Source organism: Oryctolagus cuniculus, chromosome 7 (genome assembly GCF_051225735.1).
Source record: "Oryctolagus cuniculus isolate XC-2025 breed Fujian yellow rabbit chromosome 7, ASM5122573v1, whole genome shotgun sequence".
NCBI lineage: Eukaryota > Metazoa > Chordata > Mammalia > Lagomorpha > Leporidae > Oryctolagus > Oryctolagus cuniculus.
This window is the reverse complement of record NC_142873.1, coordinates 158711038-158730937: the sequence shown is the minus strand read 5'-3', so window position 1 is coordinate 158730937 and position 19900 is coordinate 158711038. Positions and strand designations below refer to the sequence as shown.

General features: G+C 44.2%; 1 protein-coding gene across 15 annotated transcripts in view; it reads left to right on the top strand.

Moving 5' to 3' along the window:
* The window catches only part of KIF1B (kinesin family member 1B), a 174757-nt gene that overhangs the window by 116884 nt on the left and 37973 nt on the right, over window positions 1-19900 (top strand). For 11 of the 15 annotated variants that reach the window (XM_089301493.1, XM_089301492.1, XM_089301490.1 and 8 more), the window contains 11 exons: window positions 486-634; window positions 1557-1735; window positions 2368-2505; window positions 4683-4931; window positions 10495-10613; window positions 11416-11501; window positions 11848-11977; window positions 12138-12300; window positions 14197-14287; window positions 15931-16049; window positions 17596-17651. In XM_089301493.1, coding sequence (XP_089157619.1) covers window positions 486-634; window positions 1557-1735; window positions 2368-2505; window positions 4683-4931; window positions 10495-10613; window positions 11416-11501; window positions 11848-11977; window positions 12138-12300; window positions 14197-14287; window positions 15931-16049; window positions 17596-17651 — 1479 coding nt within the window. The remainder of the gene's footprint in view (window positions 1-485; window positions 635-1556; window positions 1736-2367; window positions 2506-4682; window positions 4932-10494; window positions 10614-11415; window positions 11502-11847; window positions 11978-12137; window positions 12301-14196; window positions 14288-15930; window positions 16050-17595; window positions 17652-19900) is intronic. The other 4 variants (XM_089301499.1, XM_089301498.1, XM_070079316.2 and 1 more) reach the window with 1 other exon arrangement.

The following is a 19900-nucleotide window of genomic DNA, read 5'->3' as shown; positions in this document are numbered from 1 at the left end:
AAGCAGGTCAGTATTGTGGTATAACAGGTTAAGATGCTGCCTGTGATGCTGGCATCCCGTATGGATGTCAGTTCATGTCCTGGCTGCTCCACTTTGGATCCAGTTCACTGCTAGCGTCCTGGGAAAAGCAGCAGAGAATGGCCCAAGTGGTTAGAGGCCTGTGCCACCCAGGTGAGACACCTGTGTGGAGCTCCTGGCCCCTGGCTTGAGCCTGGCCTGGTTGGCCGTAGCAGCCATCTGAAGAAGACTGTATTCAGAAACCTTGGGAATTTCTAAGGCACACCATCAACCCCACCCCCATCTTTCATGATTTTATCATCTGATGGAAGATTTCTTTCTCTCTCCATCCTTCTCTGCAACTCTGACTTTCAAATAAATAGATAAAATCTTGAAAGATAAATCTGGAAAATACCTTAACTTCTAAAGCATTAAGGTGCAGGAGGGCTATGTGAGGTCCTGACTGAATACGCTCCGTGTGCTTTCAGTTGCGTGGACACAGCATGAGTTCGAGTTGGCCCAGTGGGCCTTCCGGAAGTGGAAGTCTCATCAGTTTACGTCACTAAGGGACTCACTCTGGGGCAATGCCGTGTACCTGAAGGAGGCCAATGCCATCAGCGTGGAACTGAAGAAGAAGGTACGGAAGGTGGAGAGGCATGGTGGTCTGGAGGTAGAGCTCTTACCTTGAACCGGTATTTCCCTTGGGAGTACTTGGCTGCTTTATGCCATGAAGGAGCTTTATATTTGCCTTGTAAAATATGTGTGCCTAGAACATAGGTAGTGCTGATTTAATTTTTATTACATAATAGTTATTTGAAAATAGATGTTTTCTGTTTTTATTTCTGACAAAAGCTAGAGAAACATATAGCAGAAAAAATGCTTTCCTTGGGTTTCTGTTAAAAAAAAAATCTCGATTTTCCTTAGTTTTCTACCAGTAAGTCTGTCCTGTAAGTCCTGTTCACCTTTGCTACTGATTAGCTCCTCTTCTAGGGACTGAGAAGCCCTATCAAGTAGTGGACCAGCATTCATTTATACTCTCATTTTCTTGCCACTGTGCCGGGTGTTTTATTAATATTTGTTGGTGAAACTATAGGGCAGTAGTGAGAAGTAAATGACAGGACACTGGAAAGCATTTCGTAGATAGGAGACACTCTTCAGAGCAGTGCTGGTAATCGTGGGATTCCAGATGGGAAACGCAGAGCGTTTTCATCCCCTCGTTGGTGAGAGACTAGCGAGCCATTCTTGGTGCACCTTCTAGTCTCTTCTGTGACTTCTACAAAGGTCTTCATTTAGACAGCTAAAGTATGCTTATTGAGATTTTAGTTCATGCTGAAACACTTTGCCAGGCTAGGACAACAAAGTCTGTAAACAGATTCATTCGAAATCAGGATTATTCCCTATGATGAATATATAGATGGCTTTTTTCCCCAGTTCATCACAGACTGTTGAGCACCTAACGCAGTTTTGATGTCTTTCCCATTGGGTGTGATTCTGTTGCCTTGTCTGTCTCAAGCTCACGTGCTGGACACCGTTCGCTGATGGTTCATTCTTTGGCTCAGGTGCAGTTCCAGTTTGTCCTGCTGACTGACACACTGTACTCCCCTTTGCCTCCTGAGCTGCTGCCCACTGAGATGGAAAAAACTCACGAGGACAGGCCTTTCCCTCGTACAGTGGTGGCCGTGGAAGTCCAGGATCTGAAGAACGGAGCAACACACTATTGGTCTTTGGAGAAACTCAAGTATGAAAATGTGTAAAAGCTGACTGTTTTATTGGGAAAATAATACTGAATTGCTCAAGTGGGTTCCTTTGAGCTCTCCTCTCTGAGAACGCTGTTGCTTTCTACATCACTGTTGCTGGCCAGTGATCGTGCCATTCATCCATGCGTTTTAGTGAACGTATCTCCTTCCTCAAGCCCCTTTGACATTTGTAGATATTTAAATTTACCCTCCATAGACCCTCTTTAATTTTAAATGTTCCAATTCCGTGATGTTTATTTTTATCTCAGATCTAGAAATTATTCATCTTTTCTGTCCTGGACCCCATAGAGGAGGAAGTTATACTCTGTCTTCCTGTACGTTTAGTTGGATGAGGTAATTCCCACCGTGTTGGTGTCTTTGAGATGTCACACACCATTGAACTGCGTCTGCCCTGTGACTGCCCACTCAGGAGAGGTTAGGTGGCCATTCTTGGCTTTCAGTGGCTTCTCTGTAGACCCAAATACTCTCAGTACTGGGTGTTTGGAGGCTGTACTTCTGGCCTTCATTCTTTTCTCACAATGTTAAATGATGGGGGCATGGAAAACACCTCTAAAGCAAAATTTTATTGCAATTTCTTGATATTGACCAGTTGCGCTGTGTGCTTACTGAATAGGCAGAGGCTGGATTTGATGCGAGAGATGTATGACAGGGCGGGTGAGATGGCCTCTAACGCCCAGGACGAAAATGAAACCGCTATGACTGGCAGCGATCCTTTCTATGATCGGTTCCACTGGTTCAAACTTGTGGGAAGGTATGTGATGATTTTGTTGATGGTCTTCCTTTTAAATAATGAATGCTTTTATTTTAATTATTTTACACCTCAGATATTATAGGAAGTTATAAGAAAAAGTGTGAAGAATCTCCTGTGTAATCCACATACACGAAATTGTGTTGTATATGGCATAGTTTCCTTTAATGTCACTCCACACGCATTTTGTTCTGAGACGCGGACTTTCAGAGTATCCACCAGTGTCCCTGGCTCTGACCTTATTCGTAAACAAAAGGTTTGTAGTTGAGTGCAAAACAGATTTAGAAGAAAAAGAAAACCTGTGTCTGTGTCTTGCAAATTAAAATGATAGCATGCCTTACCAGACTGCAACCTTTCCGTAATCTGATTTGTCCATTTTTTAAGGCAATTTATGCCACATTAATCCTTGCCAAGGGTGAATTAATTATCACGTTGGTACCCTTTTGAGCCAGTTTTATGTACTTAATGTTTTTCAATATTGAGTGAAAACAAATAATGTTTCTGTGAGTCTATATTGAGTCAAGTTCTCAGAGGTTTAGACTTTTCCAAAGTCTCAATTTCAGGGAAATTTCAGTTGCAAAAACCTTTTTAAAGGGGGTGAATAAGAAGTTGCTGAAGTCAGCAGTAGGAGTCAGCTGCTCTTTCGCAGTATGTTCTATAAATCTAATTCTGCTCACTGGAAAAAAAAAAAAAGCTGCCAAGTCATAGTTGAAAATGTAGTCTGTCTTTCATGCCATTCAGATAGAGAATCTTCCATCCACTGGTCCACTTCCCAAACAGCACCAATGGCTGGGGCTAGGCCAGTCCAAAGCCAGGAGCGTGAAACTCCATCCTTGTCTCCCATGTGGGTGGCAGGGGCCCTGGTACTTGGGCCGTGATCTGCTGCTTTCCCAGGCATGTAAGCAGGGAGCTGGATTGGAAGTGGAGCATTTGAGATCCAACAAGCCTTCTATTATGGGATGCTGATACTGCATGTGGCAACTTAACCTGCTGTGCCACAACACCAGCTCATTATTTATTTGGTAAGATTTTTACGTATTTGGAAGGCAGAGTGACAGAGATGAAGATTCAGAGAGAGAGAGAGAGATCTTTGATCCACTAGTTCACTCCCTGAATGGTTGCAACAGCCAGGGCTAGGACAGGCCAAAGCCTGGAGCCAAAAGCTCCATCCTTGTTTCCCATACTGGTGGCAGGGCCCAAGCACTTGAACCATCATCTGTTGCTTCCCAAGTGCATCAACAGGGAACTGGGTTGGAAGCAGAATAGCTGAGACTTAACCTGCATTCTGATACGGGATGAGGACGTCCCAAGCAGCGTCTTAACCCGCTGTGCCACAGTGCTGCCCCAGATTAATCTTTTTAAAAAGATGAATTGGCCAACCACGTCTTATCCAAGCAAAGCACATGCTGCTCTGGCATACACCATTTCATCCATTTCTTTTTCTGTTCTTTTTTTTTTTAAATGATTTATTTATTTATTTGAAAGGCAGAGTTAGAGACAGGAAGATTGATCTTCCATCTGCTGGTTCACTCCTTAGATGGCTTACAACAGCCAGGGCTGGGCCAGGCTGAAGACAGGAACTCCATCCAGGTCTCTCACATGAGTTCCAGGGGCCCAAACACTTGGGTCATCCTCTGCTGCTTTTCCCAGGCCATTAGCAAGGAGCTGGATCAGAAGTGGAGCAGCCAGAATTCAAACTGGCACCCATAAGGGATGCCAGTGTTGCAGGCAGCGGCTTTTAAGCTATGCCGCAATGGCAGCCCCCTTAGATTTTCTTTCCTTCTCTGAGATAATGGAAGAATTTGGATAAAGATTTAAACCATTATTATTTTTGCATTAATGTTGAGAATTTCCCCTTTGAGGTCTGGATGCTGACCTCTTGTGTGAGCTGGAGAATTTGAATGTTTTATAGAGTAAGATTTACCTGGGATGGTCTACTCATGGGTTTCCTCTACTTCTCTTATTTGAAGGATCCCTTATTGTATAACTTTTTCCAGCCTGCCCTCATTCCTTTCACCTGATTCAGATGATTATGCTTATTTTATCTTTTTGCTTTTCCAATTGCTTTTATTGTGTTGATTCCCCAGTGAATTCTGTCCTGTTGGCACCTGTAGCTTCCTGTTTAACCAACTATTCCTCTCTCCCTGGCTGTGTTAATCGGCGTCTTACCTGGTGTCTAGCTCCCCCATTTTCCACGGCTGTGTGAATGAGCGCCTTGCCGACCGCACACCCTCCCCTACTTTTTCCACGGCCGATTCCGACATCACTGAGCTGGCTGACGAGCAGCAAGATGAGATGGAGGATTTTGATGATGAGGCATTCGTGGATGACACCGGCTCTGACGCAGGGACGGAAGAGGGCTCAGATCTCTTCAGTGATGGGCATGACCCGTTTTACGACCGGTCCCCTTGGTTCATATTAGTGGGAAGGTTGGTGAGGTTATTGTGAGAAAGGCAAAAAGGGACCAGCTCTTGCTCTAAAGGCCTCTTTATGCAATTTTCGATAATCTTGTTTCAGCTCTTTGTGAATGCTGACCTGGCATTGGTGTGAGGCACCCAGTCCGTTCAGTACAACATCCAGCAATAAATGAAGACTGCATGGAAGACCCTGTGTCCTAAATTGCCCTGTAATTTTGTTCTAAAGGTGGAAACTCCAAAGGAGAAATTAAAGCTAAGAGTTGAGCATAGTGCGTCCAGTGATGGTACTGTGGTCTAGATGTTTCCTCTCCAAAGGAATGTGATCGAGAAAGACGTGGGGGTAACGTGAGAGAGAAAGCAGAGTAAGCCCAAGTTTAGCTACAGAGTGTGTGACACTACCTGAATCAGGCAACAGAAGACTCAGGAGTAGTGTTGGGTTTATATTTTGCTTAGTCTGCTGAGACCTAAGAAAAATCTGGAAAGCCAGGCCTCCCTTTGTCTTAACTGGCTGCCTTTCTCTGGCAGGTCCCACGAAGCATGTCTGTAAGTCTTTGGCTTCTGCTGAAATTTTACGTATAGGCTTCATAACAATGAATCTCAGAAAATCGTCTGCTGATTTCCTCCACAATGAATACTTGTTCAGCACTCCATGGAACTGCTTTGTGTTAAGCTTAGTTCACCAAACTGAGGCATTGTCTGGCTCTCAGTTGTGTGTCCATCTGTCAGTGAGCAGAACTCTGCATGCCCCTGTTCCAAATACTGGTGTCTTTGTCCGCATCCAGTCTTCATGCTGAAGTAATTTTAATTACAAGTTCAACAGTAGAGCGATTGCTGGATTAACCAAAAAGTATGTCCGGGTTTTACAGTATTAAATTTAATTGTGCATTAGAAACCACATATTGTTGTCTTTTTAAAGTAAAGGAATTATATCAGTGTTCCCTGGATGAGCACCAGTTATCTAAAAATTAAAGTGCCCCAAGTCCCCTGACCCAGTAGGGGCATAGATTCTCATAATATAGTGTTGGTCACCTGGTAAGGGAAACTTCATAAATAATGTGAAAGAAGATCACATTTATGGAAAGGGGGAGAAAAATGTTTTTTTGGTAGAAATTAAGGCCTCAGTTATAACTGTTTGTTATAATACTGTACAGACTGAGTTTTATAATGGCAAAAGACATTCAGAATTTGATGTTTCTGTGAATAAAATGAGTATGTAGCTATGGATATTGTTTTCGACAGGTGTATCGCCAGGAGTAAAGGTTTAGAATTTCAGAGAAACTGGTTTCTATTAAAAATTGAGACACACACACACACACACAATGGACAATAAACAGCGCTTTATTTATGGCTGTTTGTGTCCTTCGGCACATTTCCAGCCTGTTCTCAGGAGGTTGGAAGTTATGCAAGTTTCTGACCATAAACTTGTTTCTTGTGCCCATCAAGCAGCTCCTAAAGCGAATGGAGTATGTTCTACACCGTCGCCCAGAGAGTAACAGGCAGCCTTCTCTTGCTTAGGACGACAAAGAGCACCCCGACCTCATTGTTGGGAAGAGCCTTGGATCCTGGGCCGGCTGTGACACTTAGCACAGGCAACTTAAACTGAGGCCTGTTTGGGTTCCCAAGTGTAAAAGGAAGAGTTAGAGAGAAAAAGAATCTGTCATCAACACTAGCAAAATGAAGATCCTAGTTAGGACTTCTGCTTAGAAGCATTGATATCTATCGATAGATAGAGATAGATGTTTAAGATTTATTTATTTATTTGAAAGTCAAAGTTAGAAGGAGAGATAGAGAGAGATCTTCCATCCACTGGTTCACTCCCCAAATGGCCATAATAGCAGGCTGAAACCAGGAGCCTCCTCTGGGTCTCCCACAAGGGTGCAGGGTCTGAACACTTGGGCCATCATTTGCTGCCTTCCCAAGCACATTAGCTGGGAGCTGGATGGGAAGTGGAGCAGCCAGGGCTTGAACTGGTGCCCATATGGGATGCTGGCTCCTCAGTCATATTTGCTATGCCACAGTGCTGGCCCCAGAAGCATTTATATTTTGAGTCAGTTGTATGGAACACTGCAGTCAAAATCCTCCTCAGTATGGAAATATAACCTGGCTTTAGATATATATATTCAAGGCCGACTCTGTGGTGTAGCATGTAAAGCTGCCGCCTGCAGTACTGGCATCCCATATGGGTGCCAGTTCGAGTCCCAGCAGTTCCACTTCTGATCTGGCTCTCTGTTATGGCCTGGGAAAGCAGTGGAAGAGGCCCAAGTCCTTGGGCCCCTTTACGTGTGTGGGAGACCTGGAAGAAGCTCCTGGCTCCTGGCTTCAGATTGGCCCAGCTCCGGCTGTTGTGGCCATTTCAGGAAGTGAACCCCCAATTGGAAGACTTTTCTCTCTGTGCCTCTGCCTCTCTGTAACTCTGCCTTTCAAATAAATAAATAAATATTTTTTAGAAAAAAAAATATATTCTAATCTTATTCATTTTAATCATAACTGCTCTTAGGTCCTAAGAGCTATATTAAACTAAGTCTACTTCAGGGAGCTGCTTCAGGAACTGGTCTTTCCATTTATTTGAGTTTCCAGGTTCTAGAATGGACTCTGCCTTGCAAGAAAGACTGGGGAGGAAGTGAAATCCATAGCAGTCAGTAAAATGAAGGATAGTATTCCGTTTTTGCCCTTGGCCATGTTTCTTCTCCACAAAGAAAATTCAAAAGAATGCAGCATTATCCAGTTGTACTAGTCAGTGTATGTATAAGAGGAATACCTTCTTTCCTGCTTTTGTGATTCAGTGGATTGGGTTTCCCCTATTGGCACATATAATTTGCCTATAAAAATGTCTGGTTTCTTAGGAAATTCCATTTTAGGCTTCTTGGCTGTGGCTGCCTCCGGTGAATCTTTACATGAACTTTAAAAGAGCTTGTCCCTTTAGCTGTTCTCTTCATGGCATGCTGGGATGTTATGAACCATCCACCATAATTTGGATGAAATGTAAAATATTTAAACTAGTCTTCTGGGTTGAAGGGGGCAAAAGGTGGTTGTTCTGTGACCTAAGTATCTGAACCGATGTTCTTTCTGTAAGTCTCACCATAACTGTGCTGATTTTTCTTACCTTTATGTTGACAAGTTTGTTTCTCTTTTTGATGTAACTTCACGGAACTTTCCTGCTAATACATCCTTACATGTTCCCCCTCATCCCTGTTCTCCTTCAGTCTGCTAGGTCAGAGTGTCAGGACTCACAAGTGCACATTAGGAAAATGCCAGTTTAAAAAGCTTTAAAAGAGAACGTTTACACAGCTTTGATTTGGGGCTGGACTCTGTTCTGATAACATGACAAGGAGCTGTCCAGTGAGGGTGTAATCGTGTAGTCACAGAGTGAATGCCTGTGGTCCTGCTGTAGAATTGTAGAATTTTCTTCTCTCAGAAGGAGATATCTGCAGTAACACCTTTAGTGCTTCCACGGTGGAGCAACCCTTGCCATAGACAGAGAGGGAATTCTCTTTTTTCCTGTGCTCAGAGGGTACCTCATTGTAGTGTGTGTGAATATGCTAAGCTTCCTTCCAAAACAATACTTCTGCTTTTGAAAAGCTACTTTTAAGATAACAGATTAAGTGTAGTTAAGGAATCTAAACTTGTTCCATGTAGTTAATACCCACCATGAGTATGGCTTTGAAAAAGTCAGCATAAAGCTGTATGGCTTCACTATTGGTTGCCTCTGATAGAACCCAGTTTTTTCTGGAATGTCTTCCACTTCTGTGTAAAGATAGAGAACACATCACTTCCTTGTTTTCTTGTGTACGTGGATATTCATTCAGCGTATGTTACAGTATGCCAAGTCCTCTGCAAACTGGTGAGCAAAACCAGACTCAGTTCCTGCCTACAGACTGGTGGGTGACACAGAAATAAATAATCAAATGAATAAGAACATATTACAGCAATGATGAAAGGATTGTATGAGCTGCTGAAATCCCTGTGTCACCGGCGGGGCGGGGGGGGGGGGGGTCTGTCATGAGATGGTGGTATTTAAGACAAGACCTGAAGACATAAAATCAAAGCCATGAGGTGGCCATTGAGTGCAGAGAGGATTGCGGTCAGGGAACATGTGTGCTGGCTTTTACTGGCCCAGGCATTGAAGGTGGGCAGATTGGGCTGGAATGCCGTTAAAAGGGGAAAGTGGTCATCTGTGCGGGCTTACACCAAAGTCTTAGCCTTTTAAACTCCGTATGCTAGTTGGTGTCTGATGGTCTTGTTTGCAATCCTTTTTGGAAGAATTTTCATTATAAAATTTTTGTGCAACAAAGCTATTACCCTCCATTTCTTAGCATTGCCTCCTAGCCTGCTTTGGAGCAGACTGAAAGGGAAGTAGGCATCCTGATCTGATTTAATGTTTGCTTGCAATTATTTTCATTGTAATTTTCATTCATAGTTCATTTATTCTCTAAAAGCTTTATTAACATTTGTTTTTCTGTGATGTGTTTTCTCTGTTACCAGAACTGTTTTCATTTCTTTGAGTTGAAATCCCTATATCCACTCCATCTTTCTTCTGCCTTTGCTTTAAAGTAGATTTCAGAGCAAGAAAAGTAGCAGCAGGCGTGTGTGTCACAGTTAGCTATGTTTGATTTCTTGATGCAAGTGTTTATTCTTTGTCTTTTGTCTTACGTTCAAAGATCAGCGTATACCAAGTGGGAAGACAGGAGTAACAGTGGGAACTAGATTCCATTTCCCTTTTACCAGTTAAAATGAACCTTCTTAAGCTTAGTGATCACCAATTTTTGTTGATTAAAAAAATCAGTAGCTACAACATAATGAAAGAAGAAAATAAAAGAGTGCTAATGTAGTAGGACTTTGCTAGTTTGATGAGAATACTCTGTGGTAGATCTGTGACCTAACCTTTCATTTATCCATTTCTGAATTAGGGTTTAGACTCTAAGAACAAAAACAAACCCTTTAGGGATCAGCTGGCATCTCCCCCTTGTTTATCTTGATACCATCCAGTCTCCTTTAAGCTCACAACTCAGAGATTCTGGCTGCACAGCCTCTGCCCTCCTCACCTTGTTAGCCACCACAGCAGAAGATGATAGTCCTTTCTTGTGAGTAAAAATAAAGACCTACAATGCTGTGATGCGAAATCCACTTTAGAATTATTAATTGTATGTCAGTCACATTCCCTGCCTTTGTCTCCTGATTTCTGTTTTCTCTGTTGGGAAAAACAAAACAGAACTTCTTTATAAAATCTACATTTATAGGCTTTTATAGCCCATTTATAATGGGCTCCCCAACAGCAGCAGCAGCAGTTGTCATAGCACATTACCTTGAGAGTCTACTTCCAATTGTTACTCTTCTACCTACAGTAGTAGTTCATATAGAGTCATTTGGTGTAAGTTGGTCTTTGTCAACTACTTTGCCAAAGATTTGTGTTTATCTATTACCTGTGCTACAAAAGCAGCTGGAGACAGTTTGAGGACAGAACCAAGAGTGATCTCAGGGCCCAGAAGTCAGCTCAGTTTCAGAATGTTCTTAGTGCAACTGAAAGCCAGCTTCTCTCTGGAAGCTCTGATGGTGGTCTCCTGGTTTCTGTCCCCAGGGCGTTTGTGTACCTGAGCAATCTGCTGTATCCTGTGCCGCTGATTCATAGGGTGGCCATCGTCAGTGAGAAGGGTGAAGTTCGGGGGTTTCTGCGCGTGGCTGTACAGGCCATTGCAGGTAGGTCACCTTCTGAAATGAGAGTCGTGGGTTCTTGCCTAGAGCCAAGCAGGTCTGTTCTGTGTCAGCCATACCTCAGTAGACTACACTTGGTGGCAGGTTCATCTGGCGTGAGGGAGGCCATTAATGCTTCTGGTGCAGCTGTTCTTCCCAGTGATCGTAGACAGTCTGTTTAGTTTGGCTTCTGCCATTTTGGACTAGTGGGTAAAGAGACTGCCTTGCAGATGAAGAAAACTCTTGGATTGACTTGGCATTGACATTGGCATTTTAACTGCTTTGGAAGTAAAAAAGAGATTTTTCAGGACCTTTTCCTGCCTACTTTTTCACTTTTTTTTAAACTACTATTTTGTAATGCATAGATAAAAATTCTGGTATTTTCTACTTTTGCATGATCCAGCCTTTCTTCCGAGGATCAAAAAATGTGGCCATTTGCTATGATTTTCCTCTCCTTTCAAACACTGTGCTGTACATTGAGTGACTGTTTTGGCCTTTTTCCATGGAAACCTGTGACAGTCACTACACTTGAGTTTATGGAGGTCTCTTCCACAAGTCCAGTACAATATGTTCAAATATTTGTTGTGTGTTATTGAATGTAATCTTGCCAAGGAAGGGGCGAGTGGGTCAGTATATCTTGGTATGACGTCTAAATAACCTCACGAGTAATTCTCATTTGAGCTAAGGAGGTTGGTAAAGCCACTTGAGTTGCCATTTTTTTCTTAGGCAAAAATACTTTTGTGTGAATTTTGTAACCCAGTAAGAATCATGTGGTCTCATTTGGTTCTTGTGTTTTTTTTCTGCTTAGCGGATGAAGAAGCTCCTGATTATGGCTCGGGAATCCGACAGTCGGGAACTGCTAAGATATCTTTCGATAACGAGGACTTTAATCAGGTGAGAGATATTCAGGAGGAAAGAAAACTTTATGCAAAGAGTAGCATTTGGGTTTATAAGGAATGTATTCAGCACTGAAGACCAGTTCTCTGGCCTAGAATTTTTAAAAATACAGGAAACTGGTAACCACAGTACCAGTTTAGAGTAGAGTAGAGGCAGGCCTACCAGTTACAATGGTGAAGACCCAGCCTTTATGTCTTACTGTACTGCCTTTTCCCAGACAGCTCTTATTTTGCATAATTTTCCAGTCACTATTATCTCTTGGACAAATACACAGCAGTAAGGAAGCTGGGGGAACGACGTCTGTGCTCTGTTTTCTCACGTGCCTACCCTGCCTTGTTTTCAGAGTGACTTTTCTTCTGTGGCAATGACTCGTTCAGGTCTGTCCTTGGAGGAGCTGAGGATTGTGGAAGGGCAAGGTCAGAGCTCTGAGGTCATCACTCCTCCAGAAGAAATCAATCGAATGAATGACTTGGGTGTGTAGACAGAGTTCACTGTGATCAGGGTACCTTCAAATGGGGAAATAGTGACCATTGTCAGGGGACGTGGTGGTTTTATCAGCTGGGAGTGGAAAGAATGCTCACCTCTCCTGTTTGCATTACTTGAACCATTTGTGTGTCGTTTGCCCCTGTTTAGATTTGAAGTCAGGCACTTTGCTGGATGGTAAGATGGTAATGGAAGGATTTTCGGAAGAAATAGGCAACCACCTGAAACCGGGCAGTGCCTTCACTTTCCGAGTGACTGTGCTGCAGGCCAGTGGGATCCTCCCAGAGTATGCAGACATCTTCTGTCAGTTCAAGTGAGTTACTCCCGTGCTCTGCCCCGCCCAGCCAGCTGCTACCCAGTGCTTTGTACAGCGAGATCCTAGTGCTCCTGGGGATGGTGGCCTCCCATTCCCGGTGGAAAATGCTTTCTTCTCTCGTGGCTGGAGTAAGAACCAGAAACGACACTGGGGTGAAAGAGGGTCCTAGGGGGAGCGTGCAGGCATCCTGCTAGGGGCTGTGCTATGGACTTGCCCTTTCTGCAGGAACAGGGGTCTCAGCCTGATAAGCCTGTGTAGTCGTCTTTTTTAGTGCTCTAAAAGAAAGACATGTGGAAGTGTCTTACTAATAAATAAGTCTAAAAGCAATGAATTACTTGACATCAGTTAGCTCTATTTCATACTTGGGAAAAGGTGAGTCTAAAGAGTAAGTTCTGTACCAGCTAAAGAAAGCTGGTGTAGAGAAGGTGTGGCCGGTCTCATTTCTCATGCCCCCTCTGAAGCTGCTGCTGCTCTGACCCCTGTGAGTCCTCTCATCTGGGTGCTTTCTTCTGAAGCCTCCCAGGAATGGCTTTCTGTGGGGTCTTTAGGTTGAATATCCTCACATCTCAGAATGTTTTTTTCAATGCTAAAGCCTGCAGTTTACCCCTGGAGCCACCCACAGGCGTCCTGCCTTCCCTGTCTCTTCCTGTGCCTTGGCCTTCCTGGGGATCCTAATGTGGTTTACAAAGATTGCTTTGAATCAACTTTTAGCCAAGTCCTGAATTAAATGTGATCTCTACACAGTACAGCACTAATCCCATTTGTTATAACTCGTGCTTGTTGAAATATTACCTGTCAGTAGTGATTCCTCTATTTAGTGTGTTTTTGCTAGCAACCTAAAATTTAGGACAGGATGGAGTTGGCTAAGTAAATTCCTTTTTTGGAATTTTCTCCATTGTACTCAGGCATTTAATTATTAAAAAGTCCTATTTGCCTAACTGATGTCTAACAACAATAAGTTGACCTTTATTCTAAAATCTCCTGGAAACAACATCCCCACCTGGTGTTAGACTTGAAGGAAAGGGCATGTGTGGACCTAAGTTACACAAACACTCAGAATCTTCAGAAGGGGAGCAGGTATTTGGCCTAGCAGCTGTGACGCTGGTTAAGACACCCACATCCCGTATCACAGTGCCCAAGTTCGTTACCTCCAGCTCCTGCTGATGTACACTGTGGAAGACAGTGGTGATGGCTCCAGCAATTGGGTTCTTGTCCCCCATGTGATACACCTGGACCGAGTTCCCAGTTTCTGGCTTCAGCACAGCCCAGTGCTGGCCAGTGGGGGCATCTGGAGAGTAAACCAGCAGACGGGAGCTCTTTCTCTCTCCCTCGCTCTCTCTCAATAGACTTTAAACATCTTCCTCTTAGATTTGCGTAACTCCGCATCTAGCCTGTGTAGGGAAAATACGACTGTAGGAGCAATGTGCCCGAGTTGCTGTGTCACCCCAGTGGCAGAGTAGAAAGGAGGCAGGTGTGTGAGGAAGGGAGAGTCACTGACAAGGAGAAGTGAGAAGAAAGAAAATGGAACAGAACACATGTGGTGCCGAGTTCCGCAGCACCAGCGGTGCGTGGCATCAGAGATTTGGTGTTTGGTGCAAGTTTGCACTGTTCTAGACTGCGTGAACTCACTTGGAAGACAGAGTTCATGCTGCTGGTGGTTTCGTTCTTTTTCCCTTATGTCTTTGAGGGGAGGGTCCTTCTAATGGATAGGAAAGGTCTTCAAAAGTTCATCGAAAATGTTCTTGACAAGGACATGTAGGTAACAGCTCAGTGGATGAATCTGCTTGAAGCTTGAGGAGGATGCCCGTTTCCATAGGAACCACGTTGGGATCTGAAAGCAGAGATCTGATGAAACCATTTAATGTTGTTCTCATGTCTGTTTTTTTTATAAAGCTTTTTACATCGTCATGATGAAGCGTTCTCCACTGAACCCCTCAAAAACAATGGCAGAGGAAGTCCCTTGGGCTTTTATCACGTGCAGAATGTAAGTGACATGGACGTTTTCGCCAAACCTGTCAGGGTCTGTGGTGACAGCTCTCAGTGTGAGTAAGGAGGTTAGATACTGTGAGGGCCCGACACTTGCTGTGCTGGGGGAGCTCAGGGCAAGAATGGACAATAGAGGGAGTGGCCAGAGCAGTGAGGTAATCCTTGGTGAGTGGAGCCGCCAGCCTTCTCATCTGAATGACAGTGGCCCAGTGAGTGGTGTCCCTGTGGGTCTGCCAATAAAACCTTTCATCAGCTTAAGTGTAGTGACTGGTTTTAATGTTTCTGTTTAAAATAAGTATGTTTGATATGAGCTTTATCAAATTAATGCACTGTCTTTTAAGCCCTCAAATATTTAAGTGTCAGTTTGCAAATAATGTGTAAGATAGTAAATACCTTCTGTGGCAATGGAGTCTGTTTTCTAACAGGTGATGTTGTAATTAGCTTATTAATGCCCCTTCCAATTGTCCTCATCCCTGGAGTAAGAAAACAGACCTTCTATCTCACATGGCATTTCACTCAAACTCGATTCAGAAGTCATCATTCTTATCACAGTAGCTAACATTCCTTGAGAGTTTATTTTGTGTCGGTCATTGTTCTGAGTATTTTGTATGTAATTTATTGCTTAACTTTATACTATAGACCATGCTAATCACTGTGTTACAGCTGAGATAACTGAGGCATGGTGCAGTTAAAGTTACCCCCAAGTTACAGAGCTAAGAAAGAGGCAGAGATGGGATTAGAACCCGGAGAGAGAGGGCTCTGCTGTCCAGGATTTCATTACTCTGTGAAACTGTCGCTCATTGTCTGCTGTCCATGCTTCCTGCAAAAAGTAAGAGATGAAAGGACAGACAGACACAAAATACACTCTTGGCATTTTTTATGGTGGATGATATGAGCTTGCACCTCCCTGGTAAATGCTCACCAACTGCTTTGACACATGGGGAATACCAGTGACTCACAGATGCCCCCAAGGAGCTTAGAATTATGACGGGGAAATAAAATCCAAGTGTAAACAACATAGCACAGGAGAGAGACATGAGGACTCATTGGACTCAGTGGGAGGGAGTGGAGAGAGAAAGTTACCTCCACATGGAAAGAGATTGTTAAGTCAATTGTTCTGCGGGGGTAGAGGAGGTGGGAGCTCTCTGAAGGATGTGGTGTTGGTAAGAAGAGGTGGATTGCACCTGGCATTGTGCCTGGCACATAGTCCACAGTCAGTACCTGCTTTCCTTACTGCTGTGCCAATCTGAGCTGGGCCTGAAGTATAGGGACGACTTAGATGCACAGACGGAATCCTGGAAGGGCCTTCCAGGCTGGACTACAGCCTGGGGCAGTCCTCAGGCCAAACAAAAGAAAGAGCAGGTGGAAGGAGCAGCAGGTGTGCTGAGTGAAAACAGAAAGTGAAGGGTAGCAGAGGCCTAGGTCGCTGGGGCCAGTGGTGGAGGGTCTTACAGGCTCGCGGTCAGGCGGAGTTCCTCTAAAAGGGCTCCAGAGGGGAGCCTCGGCCTTGCGGTGCAGGAGGTCTGCGTGGGAAATGCCCAGCACAGATTGGCAGTCAGTAGTGCTCAAGTTATGGCGGAAACAAAGATGTGTATGTTCTCCTGGAAGTCTTCTATTAGTCTTGTTTGGCTTTCCCCTTAGATTGCAGTGGAGGTCACCGAATCGTTTGTGGACTATATCAAAACCAAGCCTATTGTATTTGAAGTCTTTGGGCATTATCAGCAGCACCCACTTCATCTGCAAGGACAGGACCTTAACAGGTTTGGACCAGATGAGCAAAGATTTGTGTTGTTGCTGTTGATTTTTAACTCCTCAATTTCTGGAAAGGAAGAGTCTTTGAGGATTAATAGAACTTAGTGACAGTTTTATGTCTTACCCTCTATTTCCTCTTTAGAAACTTCATCACCTTTTCCTAGCCACCTAACCAAGTGACCTTTAAGGCCATCTTTTCGTAGGAAGAGACTGACTAGGGTAGAAAGTTGAGGTCATATGGATATACCGTGGAAATTTGTGTAGTTGTTGCTAACGACCCACAAGGTTGAGAAGCTCCAAGTGGAGTCATCGACACTGAGGAGGATGGCTGGGCGTTTGGCATAGTGATCAAGATGCCGCTTGGCAACCCACATCCTGTGCTGCTCTGCTCCTGGCTCCAGCTTCCTGCTATGTGCAGCCCGGGAGTACTTGGGAAATGCAGATGGAGTTCAGGTTCCTGGCTTCAGCCTGGCCCTGGCCCAGCTGTTGTGAGCATTTGGGAAGTGAACCAGTGGACGGAAAATCTCTCTTTCCATCTCTGTGCCTTTTAAATAAATTATAAAATATAAATAAATAAACAAGTACAACAATGGAGACTTTTTAAAAAGAGATTTATTTATTTATTTATTTATTTGAAAGAGGTGCAGAGAAAGAGGAGAGACAGAGAGATCTTCCATCTGCTCGTTCACTCCCCAGATGGCCTTAATGGTCAGAACAGGGCCAGGCAGAAGCCAGGAACCAGGATCTTCTTCAGGTGTCACATGTGAATGGCAGGGGCCTAGAGACTTGAGCCATCTTCCTCTGCATTCCCAGGCACAGCTGGATCAGAAGTAGAGAGGCTGGGAGTTGAACCTGCGCCCATATGGGATGCCAGTGTAGCAGGTAGCAGCTTTACCTGCTACACCACAACACTGGCCCCGGAGACTTTTTGACGATGGAAGGGTTAATAAAAATTTTATGGGCCAGCATTGTGACAAAGCAGGTTAAAGCCCTGGCCTACAGTGCCAGCATCCCATATGGGTGCCAGTTAGAGTCCCAGCTGCTCCAGTTCTGATCTAGCTCCCTGTTAATGCACCTGGAAAGCAGCAGAGGACAGCCAGGTCTTTTGGCCCCTGCACCCACATGGGAGACCTGGAAGAAGCTGCTGGCTCCCAGTTTCAGATTCGCTCAGCTCCAGCCTTTGCAGCCATTTGGGGAGTGAACCAGCGAATGGAAGACATCTCTCTCTCTCTCTCTCTCTCTCTCCCCTTCTCTCTCTCCCCCTCTCCCTCTCTCCCTCTCTCCCTCTCTCTCTACCTCTCTCTATAACTTTGCCTTTCAAATAAATAAAATAAATCTTTAAAAAAAAGAATTTCCTTATTAGTTAAAATTTATAAGGGGAGTTATATCAAAATATTTGAGCCTGTTTAATTTTGTGGGATTGTGTTTAGTGTCTGATATTATTCACGAGTTAAAAATGCATAAAATCTCCCTCCTTAAAGGCAGTTTAAGCTTCCCTTTCACATCAACATCTGACTTTTGTGTGCTGAGAAAATTCTCTTCCTTTTTCTGTAGCCCTCCTCAGCCATCGCGACGATTCTTCCCTCCGCCAATGCCACTCTCCAAGCCAGGTAAGCACTAACTGCATCCTTTGCACGATATTCTCTGTGTTGTCACATCTCTAACTATGAGTGACTTTCAGATAAAAATCATATTTGAACTCCTACTCCTTTTCTGTATAGCCTATGTATGGGGTGCTTCAGAAAGTTCGTGGAAAATGGAATAAAAAGATCAGGTTCGGGGTAATCATTTGGCCTAGAGGTTAAGGTGCCTGCATCCCATGTTGGCGTGCCTGGGTTTGAATTCTGCCTCCAGCCCTTGACTTCAGCTTCCTGCTGGTGCAGGGCAGGGAGGCAGTGGTGATGCATCAGGTGTTGTGTTCCAACACGGACGTGAGATACCTGGATTGAGTTCCTTGGGCTCCTGCCTTCCTTCCCCAGCCAAGGGCTATTGCAGGCATTTGGGGAGTAAATCAGCAGATGGGAGTGTTCTCTCCCTGTCTCTGTTTCTGTCCCTCTGGTTCTCAAAGAAGTAAATAAATAAATAAAAAATAAATGCCAATAACACTGAGGGTTTTTTTTTAAAGATTAATTTATTTGTTTTGAAAGTCAGAGAGAAGGAAAGACAGAGAAATATTCCATCCAGTGGTTCACTCCCAAGATGTCTTCCCTGGCCAGCGCTGGGCCAAGCCAAAGCCAGGAGCTGGGAGCTTCCTCTGATTCTCCCATGTGGGAGACAGAGGCCCACTTGGGCCATCTTCCACTGCTTTTCCCGGCCATTAGCAGAAGCTGGATCAAAAGTGGGGCATCTGGGACACGAATCAGTGCCTACATGGAATGAGAGGCTTAACCCACTACACCACAATATAGGCCCAAGACTGAGATTCTAAAAGGTGTTAGTGTTTGGCACCATGGTTGGAGTACTTCTGGGTTTAAATCCTGGCTCCACTTATTTTTTCTTTTTCTTTTTCTTTTTTTTTTTATTTGCCAGGTAGAGTTATAGACAGTGAGAGAGAGAGAGAGAGAGACAGAGAGAAAGGTCTTCCTTCCCTTGGTTCACTCCCTAAATGGCCGCTATGGCTGGCGTTGTGCCGATCCGAAGCCAGGACCCAGGTGCTTCTTCCTGGTTTCCCATGGGGGTTCAGGGACCCAAGCACCTGGGCCATCCTCCACTGCGCTCCCGGGCCACAGCAGAGAGCTGGACTGGAAGAAGAGCAACCGGGACTAGACCTGATGCCCATATGGGATGCCAGCGCCGCAGGCAGAGGATTAGCCAAGTAAGCCACGGCGCCAGCCCCAGGCTCCACTTCTAACTCCAGTTCCTGCTAGTGCATATCCTGGACAGCAGCAGTGTTGACTCAAGTGCTCTGGTCCCTTCCACCCACGTAGAGGACTTCTGGTCTCTCGGCTTTGGCTTTGCCCAACTGGAACTCAGTCAGCAGATGGAAGATCTCTCTTTGTTTGTCTCTTTTTGTCTGTTTCTGCCTTTCAAATAAATAAAAGTGAAAAAAAATTCATAATTTAATAAATATATTTACTTTGGTACCAGAAATTTTGAAATCCATGCAGTTCTCTTCTAGTACATATTTCCACAAACTTTTTGAAGACTCCTTATATTCCTGTACCTATTGAATATATCAGATGAAACTAGAAGTCTCAATTCCTGGTTTAAATTAAGTAAGAAACAATAGGGCTCTGTCTGCCAGTTCTCTGGTCTTCTAATTGCAGATTTTGATAATCTCTGGGTTACAAAATCTCTGCTTTGTGTTTAACTCCCTGTAGCTGTTAGGTGACAAGGCATTTCTTTGCATATTGTATTTATTCAGCATGTTCAATTATCTTTAAATTTTATTTTGTTTTTCTTAATTTCTTTTTTTAAGATTTATTTATTTACTTGAAAGGCATAGTGAGAGAGAGAGAGAGAGAGAGAGAAAACGAATGAACCTCCATCCATTGGCTCACTCCCTAAATGGACACAATGGCTGGGCTGGGCCAGGCCAAAGCCAGGAGCTTGGAACTCCATCTGGCTCTGCCACATGGGTGGCAGGAGCCCGAGTACTTGGGCCGTCTTACACTGCTTTCCCAGTACATTAACGGAGGGCTAGATTGGAAGCAGAGTAGCCAGGACTTTGAACCAGTGCTCCAGTGTAGGATGCCAACATCACAGGTTGATGGCTTAACCTGCTACGCCACAACACTGGCCCAAGTTTGTTTTTGTTTTGTTTTGTTTTGCTTTTTTTGTGATGAACACATCACAGTTGTACATATTTATGAGATAGAGTATGGTGTTTTTATACCTGTGTACACTGGGTAATACATGT